This window comes from Amaranthus tricolor, chromosome 5 (assembly GCF_026212465.1).
Source record: "Amaranthus tricolor cultivar Red isolate AtriRed21 chromosome 5, ASM2621246v1, whole genome shotgun sequence".
Lineage (NCBI taxonomy): Eukaryota > Viridiplantae > Streptophyta > Magnoliopsida > Caryophyllales > Amaranthaceae > Amaranthus > Amaranthus tricolor.
Genome location: NC_080051.1, coordinates 17,049,440 through 17,062,313, shown reverse-complemented (window position 1 = coordinate 17,062,313; position 12,874 = coordinate 17,049,440). Strand labels below are relative to the sequence as shown.

Below are 12,874 nucleotides of genomic sequence, written 5' to 3'. Positions count from 1 at the left end.
TCATGGAAACTCTTTTCACTTCAATTACCCTATCATCATTCCCTTTAGTGGTGTGTTAATGGACAGATTTAAGATATTGACTTATTTTATTTGGTCAAATATATATAGTCTGAATGAAAGTCACTTAATAACGATTAATATTGAGTGTGGTTGCTTCAAATTCAAACAACCCATCACCCATCTTTATCTACTCAATTTCCTGCCATACAATTTGTTCCCAAGATAAAAGGAAACTTAAAAAAAGAGCCTTTAAATTGTGCAATCTATCTTTAGCTAAATGATGGTGAGGCTCCCATTTTCTGAGCAATTGAAAGTGCAAGTCATTGAGCTTTCTCAATCAGTCCATTAGTTGTCGATTTGAAGGAATTGGATTTATTGTTTGCTGTCATAATAATATCAAGAAAGCCTCATTTTTAACCTTTTTGTCAAAAACAACAATTAGTGAAAGTGATTGCATAGTGAGAATAATAAGCTTTTATATTCTCTTTGTAGGTTTATAATGTGAACATTCATGGATGATAGAACTAGAAATGTATTCCCCCACTGGGATACAATTACAAATATCTTCCATTCAAATCCAAGTTCTAACATTTTCGAGTTGAACTTATTTCATACACTACTACATGTTAATTCATTTCAACTTAATTCCACATTATTAAATATCATTATGAGTCTAGTATTTTAATTGGTTCATACTAGAGGTCTTCAACGAATCGAGTCAGGTTAAAATTTTAATAGGCTAGATAGTTGTTTCTACTCTTATGAGAGAGCAACTTTTATAAAGACAACCTCAAAACAAAAAATCTATATTCTTATTTTTTCTTTAATTTGTATTAATTAGACTATTCAACCTATATATCTAATAAATCTCTCTAAAAGATTGTCTCTTACAATAATTTGTATTCCTCTAATTATCTGACCCATTAAAATATGAATCAACCTTTGACCTGTGGGGTTGACCTACCCCAACAAAATCTTAATAAATTACTCAAAAAGTGAAGAGAAAATGAGAAGGTAAAATCCGAAAAGGAATTTAAAGGCAAACAAAGTTCTTATAGTTACATTTGACAATACCAGCAGTGAAACATTTCACAATACAAAGTTCATGTAATACTAAAACTTAAAATACTACAATATTATCATATTCATATACCATATTTAGAATATAATCCTCCGTCGATAATTAGGCTGCGGGCTACACCTTTCTGCAACCTCTTCAGCCCTTCCCTCTATACCCCTCCAAAATTACTATTTCACACTTCCATTTTCCCTCCAAACCCAAAACTTTTAAACCCCACAAATTTAAAATATAAAATAAATTAAAATAAAATTCACCCCCTCCCTCCAAACCCAGATTGAAAAAAATCTTCTTGAACCCATTTTTTCTTTCATCATTTTTTTCCACTTTTTCCAATTCTAGGGAAAAAAAAAGAAAAGAAAAACCAATAAAACAAGGTTTTTTCTTAGAAAAATAAAAGTAAGAAGTAAATTAAGCCAAGATTCAAATTTTGTTTCATTTGAAGCAAATACCGCCTTTTCAGATGAGATCTTGAGATTAAATCTTATCTGATCATCCCACATTTCAACCTACTATATAATCTAAAAATAAAAAAAAAAAAAGAAAAAAGAAAAAACTGAATTAAGCCGGGAAATTTTTCAAATTTTAGTGGGTAAGTTTGTGTTTTTTTTGGATTTTAAACCCTGAAATTTTTGCCGGTAAAAGTTTGGCCAAACTGCCAGTTAGAAGGAACAATATTCCAAGAGGTGGAAGTTCTCCTATCACTGCCTGTGACCCTAAAGGAAAGTGACTGACCAACCAAAACAGCATTTGACTGCCAATTCTGACCCCAGTTACGGCTCATTGACATCCAGTTAGTCTTAGATCCTTTAACATACACCTTCACAATATCCCCTGCACCTGCAACGTTGGAGATCAATACCAAGTTGAAGTAACGGAATCCGTTAATTGTGAACCTGATTCCTCCTCGCTTACGGCATGGCACCCTACACCAAATAACAGTTTAGTCAGAAGTCTGTTAGATTGTAACAAAATAAAACAATTCATATTATTACTATTTACCAACTACAATTTTGCTATATTTTTTATTTAGATTCATCTCATAAGAATTTGTTATATTTTTAACTATAACTTCCTCTATTTCCTTAATCATCATCTACCTAATTTATTTTTCCATTTTATCTATTTTCTCATTGAAGAACGATAAAAATAAACTCTCAGATAAAAAATATATTTCTCGATTCATTCCTTTTTTTTTCATTTTAAGTTTGTTCAGTAAAACAATCTTTTTATAAAATCACACATTTAAATATAATTAATTTTATTCATTCAGTTTTTAATATTAATTAATAATATTTATGATCTTATATATTTTCAACTAACATCATTTTAAGTTTTATTTTTATGGTATATAATCTTCCCATTTTCCCATTAATATTTAAATGTTTTAAAAAATAATAATCTTTATATTTTTTCAATAATTTTATTTTATTATTTTAAATGTGTCTACACTTTTTCCCTATAACTTTTCTCATTAATTAATAAAGTAAAGAGAGTATTTAAAATGGAGGAAATAAGAAACCGAAAAAGGGAAGTTAGCGTGAAATGCGGATTCTGATGGAATATTGTGGGGCGTGAGGTGTGATGCAATCAGAGACGTTGATTTAATTGTACATTGAAGACTGTGCATGGGAACATCAGTGTGGAAGACTGCACCGTTAAAAAATTTTATTCTCCTGATATTCTGGATAAAGTGGTGAGCTATTGGGTTTGATTTCACATTGGATCCGGATTTTAGCCCGTGGGCCTTGAAATGAGTAAAGTACTCATAGACTTTTTAGTCTTCTAAGACATCATAAAGCTGAAAATGTTCACATGCTTTGCTTTCACAAATGGGTAAAAACTTTGTTCATCAGATAAACTATCAATCTTAAAATTAATTCATTTTGCATCAATTAATTTTGAATATTAAAACTCATTATTTTTATTTAATCTTATATATTATCTTTTAATTTAATCCACGCAAATTATTTTATAACTTATTTACAAATTGCAACCAAATTTTCACATTTTTCCTAAAAAAACATTATATTGCTCTATACTATTATTTTAGAGAGATAAGATATTATTCATTTACTATTTACGAAAAAGTATTTTTAATTATTTTTATCAACAAAAGGAGAGCCATTGGCTAATAAGCTCCTTATTGCAACTTTTGGTAAATAATAGACTATTTTCTATGTTAAACTTAACCTATTTCAAACTAGAATATCAATGTGTTTGACACTCGGTTGATATGTAGATATTATTCTCTCCATTTCTCTTTGATTATGTACTTTAAATTTTTTCACTCTATAAAAGAGAAAATTAAATTTGAGTTTTAAAGTATATATTCATGACAAAATATATTCACGTGAAATCTTATTAGATTTATCTTGATAAAAAGAATTTTAATATATAATTTTTACAATTTTTTACAATTTTAATACTCTCTCCTTTTCACCGCATTTGACTTTTCACACTTGCCGAGAGAACATTTTAACTATTAATATCTCAAATGATTCTTAATTAAAAATTATAAAAATTGATGTTAATAATTCATATATTAAGACGAATCAAACAAAATTACACATAACTATAATTTAACTTTTTTAATATGAGTGATGAGTGAATAGTGTAAAAAAATAGGACAATTATAGGAGATGGTATAGATTGTGACTCACATAGTCCCACATAATTTTTACCTGTTTCAAGTACTCTAATCAATTGAAAACTTCATAACAATCTCACTTGCTTCCACTAAAGTACGGAGTATTCAACTTTATAGAGCCTGTCACCTTTTCTTTAAAAAATATAATTTCTTGAAATTAATTATTTCCTTAAGTAGACACTTAGTAGGAGTAATAAAAGGAACCAAAAGTTCCAATCCAAAAAGTCCCCTAATTAAGTCCATCCTTTTTCATTTAATATCCAAATTAAATCTTAAAGATTGTATGGACCTATTCTAGTCATGGGTAGGAGATAGGATCCTCCATTAAAATAGAGACTACATGGCTTGGTGATGGAAATCCCAAGAACCCAATATCAACAACAATAATTAAGAACATATAAGAGTGAAACAGGGGTGGAAAAGGATAATGATGCGAACCTGCGGAAGGCAACGGGGACGATTCCAGCGCGGTATTGAGCAATCTTGAGGAACATAGGCATGGCGAGGTCGAAGTGAGGGCGGGGAGGGTTGCACCATCCGCCATTGTCGTTGGGAAGAGCGAAGTTTGGTGGGCAAAAATTGGTGGCGGTGATTAGGATAGATGGGCTGCCTGGATGGCACCAACGCGGGTCATTGGCGCATTTGAGCTCGAAGCAAGCACCACAACTAAGGCCATTGTTAAATAGCGCTGTACTTAACGCTGCTGTGTTCACACCATAGCCTTGACTGTACAGGTTTCCATACCCACATGCTCCTCCTGAAATTTTATTTTTTGAAACAAAATTAAAAAAAAAATACAATTAGGGGTGTACTGGGAAGTGGTGAATTCTGGTTTATAACTTTTGAGTTATTAAATAAACTTTAAATAAATATTTATAGAAAAAATTGTGAAAAATGATTTTTGGAAATTATTTGCCTGAAAGTGAAATTCATTTTTTCTACATAATATCTTGGCAAAAAATCATACTCTAGCTCTTATTGGAGAAATACTGAAATAGTCTTAGATTTTATATACTTCATTACGTTTTTGTATGAATATGGAGTATATTTGAACACTAAACATTATTCATTAATTTATCATTTATTTTAAACTATAAATTTTTTAGAATTTGAAAACAAAATCAGTCAGTTCAAATGTGATTTATTACTTCTTAATACATACTTTATCATATTATTGATTATAATTATATTATCATAATTAAATTCTTGACTCGGCTAAATTGTCATTTGTTCACAAAACCATAAGACCGACACAAGAAAAAGTCCATTGCACACAAGTCTAATTTGTTAGAAGAATAGCTCATTAAGCTTATATATCAGCTAATGTCATGAAGGTTCTGAGCATATTCAACATATTCGACCGCACAAAGTCATAAAATTAAAGGTCTTAATATTAAATTATGGCATATATGTAAAGTTTTTAAAAAGATGCAAAATTATTAGAAGAGTATCATAATTTTTTAAATTATAAGGGCCTTGAAAATTTGTCAATTTTTTTTAGTCTGCCGCTGTTTTTTGTAACAGAAATGCAGGATAATATAAATGATCCGGAACTATAATCATTAATAAAGTAGAGGAATTATAAGAAATGAAAGGGTAAGCCAAGATTAGGGAAATATTCTTAGCAACTAGAGCCACATTGCAATCCTTGACAATATGGGTAGTTTTCTTTGCTATGAATAAGGACATTGTTAATTTAAAGACAACCCAAAATCTGTAATGGCAGACATAACATACCCATAGTTCCAGAAGCATCAGCACCTCCATAGAAAGTAGCATGAGCTGATTGCCAAGAACCACCTTGGTAATTTCCAGGAATTCTTGCATCAACCAATGTTGAACACACCCATAATGTAATTACTGAGACAATGTTAAAAATACTGAATATTTCCATTTTTTTTCTCTTTAAAAATAAAAACAAAAATAAAAATCTCTCTGTTTTTCTAGTGAGAGAATTTAGAGAGAGAAATAGCTAAGTAAGAATGGTGGGTTGTGGAGACGAATGAGGGCAGGAAGGTCAGGTACTTATGGAGGGAAGAGTGAGGGTTATTTAACGCTACTTTCTGGAATTTTCTTTTTTTTAAAAATAAACTAAAAAGTAAAAATAAACAATATATGAAAATTTAAACTTTATTTTGAAGTTGAAATGAGTATAATGTGAGAAGGTAGAAGGGTAAGGAGGGGACTAAATGAGTGCACTCGCATTGATTGCGCGTTAAGTGTACCCTCCAATTAAGACACAATAAAATTTAATGCACAATCTTTGTGGGGCTATTTTACTTGATACTCTCTGTATAGCGTGATTTACATTATTTTTGCCTTTTGAGTTCCTAATATGAATTCTGTTGTTTACATAACATAGGGCGGGCCTCTTTAGAAGACCATCATACGTGATGGTTAATAAGAACTTAAGCGCTTTAATATTTTCAAGAACCTAAGGATGTAATGACATTTTTAAATTTATATTATTTTTATCAACGTAATAACATTTTTATCAAAAAAATATTGTGATATCTTACTTGACCATATATTTCGAAAATTAGTCGAAATAAATGCTTAATTTAATCAAAAATTAACTATTTTTTCATTACGTTAAAAAGTTGAAAATTCAAGGTCACCACGTAGATTTAAAAAACATTTGTTGTAGAAAAGCCAAAAACTAAAAGTCTTCACATGAAATTTTCTATTTTTATTTATATATTAAAAAGGAGCTAATATATATTTACATAGATGAAAAAGTTATAACATAATAAATGGCAATGATTTTTCATAATTATTAATCATCGTAACTTTGTTAATGACTAGTTATTTGTTTTTGGGTTATTAGTTTGTAAAGTTACTGACTAGTTATTTGTTTTTGGGTTATTAGTTTGTGGATATAATTTGATTTTTTTTTCATTGATAGTCATTATATTTTAATTTATTGTAAGTTCTAGGTTAGTACGTTAATTGAACATATTAGTAATTGATAAAATTCGTGGTTTATCAGTTTTCACTTAAATAACGTTTATATTTTAAGAACTTATTGTTTCGCTTTTGCTCTACCTAAAAATGTCTAAAATGGCGTTTTTATCAAATTTAATCGACATATTAATATTTTAACATTTATTTTGTAAACTATAATTTTCCTTAAATTAATTGAAAAATAATTAAATTTATTTGAAGAAAATCTAGGATGTTGCTTTAGAACAAGGAATAATACATGTGGTGGGGGGCAAATATATCACTTGCAATATTATGAATGCTTACCTTTTGAGTTTTGTCTTATGTTGTGAAGTAAAGCTTTTATCATACGCATACATTCAACCAAAAAAGACGAGTAAGGGAGTAATTTATGGAATTAAAAATAAATAGGATAAAGTATATAGTTGGGGCGAAAAAATGTAAAAGGTTGATCCACAGTTACCTCGGACAGTTAGACATAAATGCCCCTAAAACAACCAAAAGGTTGGTTTAACTTAGCTTTGAATTAAGACCCGAAAGAAGGGGTAATTAAGTACAAGATGATAAAAAAGAGAGTCAAAAGTTGCGTCAATCTGAAGTTGAGGCGTAACTAACGGCTGTGATTTAAGGAGGTGGGTGTTTTTGTGGGCGGGCCCTTTGTTGATACCATAGGCAAGGCCATAGCCTTAAGTTTGGGCTTTAAAGCCGTAACAACTCTTCGTATTATTTATGGTTACTTTTGTGAAAGATTGTGATAACTTTAAAATAAGAAGTTTGAATTGTAACAATTTTCTGTATAATTTGTATTAGTTAAGTTATTTAACCCATATTTAAAAGCGTCTCATAATGAAACTACCTTGTATAACAATTTTCTGTATAATTTGTATTACTATGTGTATTTTATTACGTTTAACTAAGATCATAGTATTCTTTCCTTTTTTTTGAGTTTGTTGCTTAAGGATCTGCACACAAACCAAGAAAAAGAAAAAATAAGTATTTTAGTTGACTATTGTATGTGAATTTATGTCCTTAATTATAAATTTTAATCTTGGAGGGAAAACAATTATAGAAATTAGTGAGATATTATAAGTGGGATTGTGTTAAAAAAAGATGATGTGGCAAATGACGAAATTAGGGATAGGGAGGTGGAAGTGCAGAAGCATATATTCTTTAAGGCCAGAATAGGCTTGTTCCCTTGAAATTAAATATGATGTTATGATATGGTATATTACCAAAATATTGTCAATGTTTTACAATAAAAAGATGTGGTTGAATAATCGTGCCATCTATGAGCTCCGAGTTGTGTAGTTTTCGCATTATCCTCCAACTTCTTTAAGTCATGAAATTTTCCTTGGCAAAGCGGACCAATATTAAAACTATTCTTATAATTCAAAATCATCTGAGATAGTGACTTCGAAGCCTTAGACGACTTCCTCTTCTTCTAGACGACTATAGGCTTTTGACATTTAACTAGACCACGACCTTTTCAATTGTCTTCTTGGTAGTGCAAACCATTGTGTAGTTATTTTTTAGGTGGGTGTAGGTTTTGATGGATAAGCAGAAACCTTCATACAGACCTAATAGTAAAAAATGTAACAATTTAAGAAAATAGAAAGAAATGTAGTAATTTATTATACTTCCATGTCATAAGCGAGCAAATAAGTTCCTTTGGTTAAAGTAAGAATGAAATATTAGCCACCTGAAATATTATTAAGACCCAAAATCACAAAATATTAGTGAAATGGCTTGAGCTCGTGAACTTTCAATCTTTGTAAATATGCGTTATTAACCATACATGATCAACAACTACTTTGATGTGTATGTTAGAAATTGGTTTTCCACAAAAATACTTTTGAGATGGCATTGTTCTGCCAAATGTCATTAATAGCTTTTTGCCATAAATCCGACATAGAGCACTATCCTTTATCAAAACAAAGCAAGTTTGAGCTTGTTTTTTCTTTTAGGAAAAATTATAAGAAACTATTTAATCTATATGCCCTTTTTCAGAAAACTACCTTATCTAAATTTTTTTGCAAAAAACTACATAATGTAACACAAAAGTTTGCAAATGACTACCAGTTAACGGTTATCGTATATTGATTGTTAACTTTACACTTTGACCAGCACGTGGATTGTCACGTGAGTTATCAAAACACTCTTCTTCTTCAATTAAACGCACGATTTCAGAAAGGGGAAATCAAAGAACCCTAATTTCTCTCATCAAACCCACGTTTTTCTTTTTTCTCCTTGATTTCCCTAATTAAATCCTTCAAAGAACCCTAATTTCTCCGACAATCGTTCCTTCATTAATTAGTAATATATTCTCCTTTTTCAACAACAAATTCGAAGCCTGAAAAATGTGGGTGTGGAGTTTTCTTTGCAAGGAGAGTTTCATGGGTCAAGGAAAATCTTAGAAGAAGGTTTAAGACTTGCATTTTTTATGATCCTGATACAAATTGGAAGGGATGCAAAAAGTTTACATGGATTGATGAACCTAAAATGGCTGATTGGCAAAGAGAAGTGACGAACACACTTGTGGAGGAGAAGCGACAATTAGCAACCAAACTCAAGATTTTGACTTCAAGGGTTTGTTGCTTGGAACATGAAAAGAAACAAGTAATTTCAGAACTTAAAAGGATTAAGAAGAAATGGATGAATGAGAGGAAGCATGGAAATCAGATTACAAGCTTTGTATTAGGGTTTTTCTTTTGTATTTTGTTGGTGTTGATTATACTAATCAAGGCTAGTACATAAAGTTCATGAATTATTTAAGAATTTGTATTAGTGATTTGGGTATGCAATGGAAGGATGATTTGTTTTGTAACATGATTATGATGAATGAAATGGGTTTTTATTTTGTCTATTTAATTTCTTTTTTGGTATTGCTTGCTACATCTACAATCACATACAATGCTGTTTACTTGGTGTGTATGTGATCTTATGTATATGATGCTGTGTATGTGATGCTTGTTGTGTATATTCATTGCTGTGTATGTGATGCTTGCTGTGTATATTCATTGCTGTGTATGTGATGCTTGCTGTGTACATTCATTGTTATGTATGTGATGCTTGCTGCACTAATCAAGACTGATTTAATGAACTTGAACACACTGATCAAGACTCAAAGCTGATAAAGACTCACTTAACATCAGTATACTTAAAACTGATCAAAACTGATTCAATGAACTTGAATATGCACAGTAGTATCATCAGCACTGATTTTCAATGATACACATTGATTCAATGAACTTGAACACACTGATTTCAAAACTGATCAAAACTCACTTAACATCAGCATTGATCAACACAGATCTAGTTCTTACAGAGTCTTAAACAAAGTACATTAGTTCTTGCAAAATAAAACATACACAGATCCAGTTCTTACATTAAGTGAACAAAGTACATTCAACATTTAAATTTGACTAATTTGATCCATACACATGAAGCAGATCCAGTTGTTACAGATTGCATTTGTGGTTGACTGCTGGAGCTAGGCACATTAGTTGTTGTTGACTGTTGAGTTGAAGAAGAACCCTTTTTAGGCCTTCCATCCTTTGATTTCTTCTTTGTTGTTGGTGGTATGGGTGGATTCTTGCAGCCCTTTTTCTAGTGACCTAAATTACCACAGTTACCACATCTCCTTTGCTTGAATTCCCTAACAGCACATGCAGGCTTCTTCCCTCCTTTTTCCTTCATTAGCTTCCTTCTTTCTTTTCCTCTTGTTTGGCCTTTCAGGCATCTTTCGAAATGGTGGAGGAAGTGCTTTGGCCAAAGTGGTTGTGGGCCACATATTATGTCTTGGCATACCATGAAACTTTGGACCATAGGTCTTTGCATCCGTTTCTATATGATAGGCCTCGTGGAAAAATTGGTTGCAATTTAATTTTCTAAGAACAATACAAGTCATTGCATGTTTACAAGGGATCCCAATAAGTGTCCAACTTCCACAATGGCAAGTCTTATTGGTCAAGTTGACAACGTAAGACTCTTCATCATCATCCACCTCAAACTCAAACACATCCACTAGGATTACCCTTAAATCGTATATATCCTTTGTATTTTTTTCAATCATTCTGCTGACAGGTAGCATTAACACACCTTCAAAGTTACGCAACCTTCCCTTTTAACTGCACTTCTTTGCATCACATACCTCCTAATCCATTCCATTAGAGAAATTATAGGCTTCCCCCTTGTTTCTCTTAAAACTTTATTGAATGACTCACAATAGTTGTTTAACAACATCCCAGATTTACTAATAGTGGGAAAAGCATGCCTAGACCAATGTTTTGTAAGAATGACAGCTAGATATTCATATGCTTCAGCAGAAATCTTCTTAATTTTATTCATTTCTCTATCAAAATGAAACTGTGAAAATAAATTGTTACTAATTAGTTGAACGTTATCTCAAATAATTAAATGTATAGTAGATTTCATACCTTGTTGTAAGCTCTTACTGCTCTCCAAAACTATTGTTTAAACAACTCTCCAAGGAACTTGATCTTGAAGTTTCCCATATATACCTGCAACAGAACCTAATTTCAGCTTCAGGAATTACTGAGTTGAAAGCTTTAACCAAACTCTACATTATCCACAAATTAGTATTAGCATTATAACATTAGTTATTCTTAAACCAGAATATGTATTAACAAGTATTTACATTCATACCTTTTGCCTGTCGCTCATGAAGGTGAAAGCTTCACCTCCTGCTTGTACCCAACTGCTAGATGCAATAATTAACCTAAGATTTTTTACAAGGAGATTTAGAAACCAAGTCCAAGTTTTCATATTTTCTATTTCAACAACAGCCCAGGCAACAGGAAAGATGTTATTGTTCCCATCTTTACCTACAACAGTCAAAAAAATCCCAGGGAATTGTCCCTTTAAATGTGCCCCATCAACACCTATAATAGGCCTACAGCCAGCAAAAAAATCCTCCTTACATGCTGGCAAGCATATATACATCCTTTGGAACAAAGGTGGGGGTTTGTCTATTCCAATGCATTTGACGATTGCAGTGCTTCCTGGATTAAATTTCCTTATTGCCTCCGCATAATCCCACACCCTGCTATACTTTTCACTAACATCACCAAATATCATTTTGAGTGCAATTCTTTTTGCCATATAACACTTAGAATACTTCAGTTCACAACCTAACTCCCTATTAACCCGTTTCTCAAATGCCTTTAATTCTTAAGTTGGATTTTCCCTCCAATCCTCTATGTATTTCTCAGCTAAATACAAAGCAGTGACTTTATTATTTTGGCGTTGGTGACCACAAGTGTGGTTGGAAAAATAACTCCTTATTTGAAGTGTCTCCTCATCTTTCAACTTCACAGCATGAACCTTAAAATACCACTTCTTCTCCTTCCCACAAACACACTTCATAATTCTTGCTTTTGATTTACTACAATTGCATCTATTGTAGCAATCACACTGATCCTACTACTACCATTATGCAGGTAATAATAATTGTAACCACATTCAATAGTATGGTACCTTAGTGCTTTTCTAAACACATATGTTGATGGAAATTTAAGGCCTAAAGAAAAAATTGATCTTACCCTTGAAATCAACCTCAGGATTGAATGTAGGATAGCTGCTTATACCTTCCTCCTCATCATTCAATGCACCCAAATCATCATCATCAAACTCCAGTTGATCCCCTTCTCCATCAAAGTATATGTCTCTATTGTTTTCTTCATCAATCTCCTTATCTACTACCAATCTAATTTTATTATCACCTATAAACACATCATCAAGACTATAAACTACGTTTTCTGCAAACAAATCAGCATCATCCTCAAATTCATCCTCATCACCACCACTATAGTTTTCATCACTACTATCATCAAAATCAGAATCTTCCTCCTCTATGTGGGCTCTCTCGTTTGCTGTGAGGTTTAGGGTGGAAATAACAACTGAGTTTTCTGTTTTAGATCTAGGGTTAGCACTCAAAGATTCTTTAAAACCCATATCTTTGACTGGTGGTCCCTTTTCCCCTACATCAACATCTGCATTTGCTCTTTCCAACTCATCCACAACCTTATCTGTCACATTAGCTCTTTCGATTTCCACCTCATCTACCTTAACAGTCCCTACATTACCCACCTCAGTAGCCAACTCAGACCCCTTGTTTTTCAATTTAATAGCCTTTTTTTTCTGATTTTCAATTTCTTCATCTTATTGATCTAGCTAATTTTAAG

The 12,874-nt window shown here is 31.6% G+C and overlaps 2 protein-coding genes across 2 annotated transcripts; both read right to left on the bottom strand.

Annotated features, from left to right (window-relative positions):
- Positions 1 to 1,007: 1,007 nt before the first annotated feature.
- LOC130814288 (expansin-A4) lies at positions 1,008 to 5,790 on the bottom strand. Its single transcript, XM_057680395.1, has 3 exons — positions 5,466 to 5,790; positions 4,167 to 4,485; positions 1,008 to 2,004 (listed from the first exon to the last, which is right to left on the bottom strand). Exons 1-3 carry the CDS (start codon positions 5,620 to 5,622, stop codon positions 1,695 to 1,697), a joined length of 786 nt encoding a protein of 261 aa, XP_057536378.1. The 5' UTR covers positions 5,623 to 5,790; the 3' UTR covers positions 1,008 to 1,694.
- A 4,536-nt stretch (positions 5,791 to 10,326) lies between these two features.
- Positions 10,327 to 11,792, bottom strand: LOC130813498 (uncharacterized). Its single transcript, XM_057679336.1, has 4 exons — positions 11,337 to 11,792; positions 11,192 to 11,250; positions 10,822 to 11,022; positions 10,327 to 10,744 (listed from the first exon to the last, which is right to left on the bottom strand). Exons 1-4 carry the CDS (start codon positions 11,790 to 11,792, stop codon positions 10,327 to 10,329), a joined length of 1,134 nt encoding a protein of 377 aa, XP_057535319.1.
- Between the last annotated feature and the right edge of the window lie 1,082 nt (positions 11,793 to 12,874).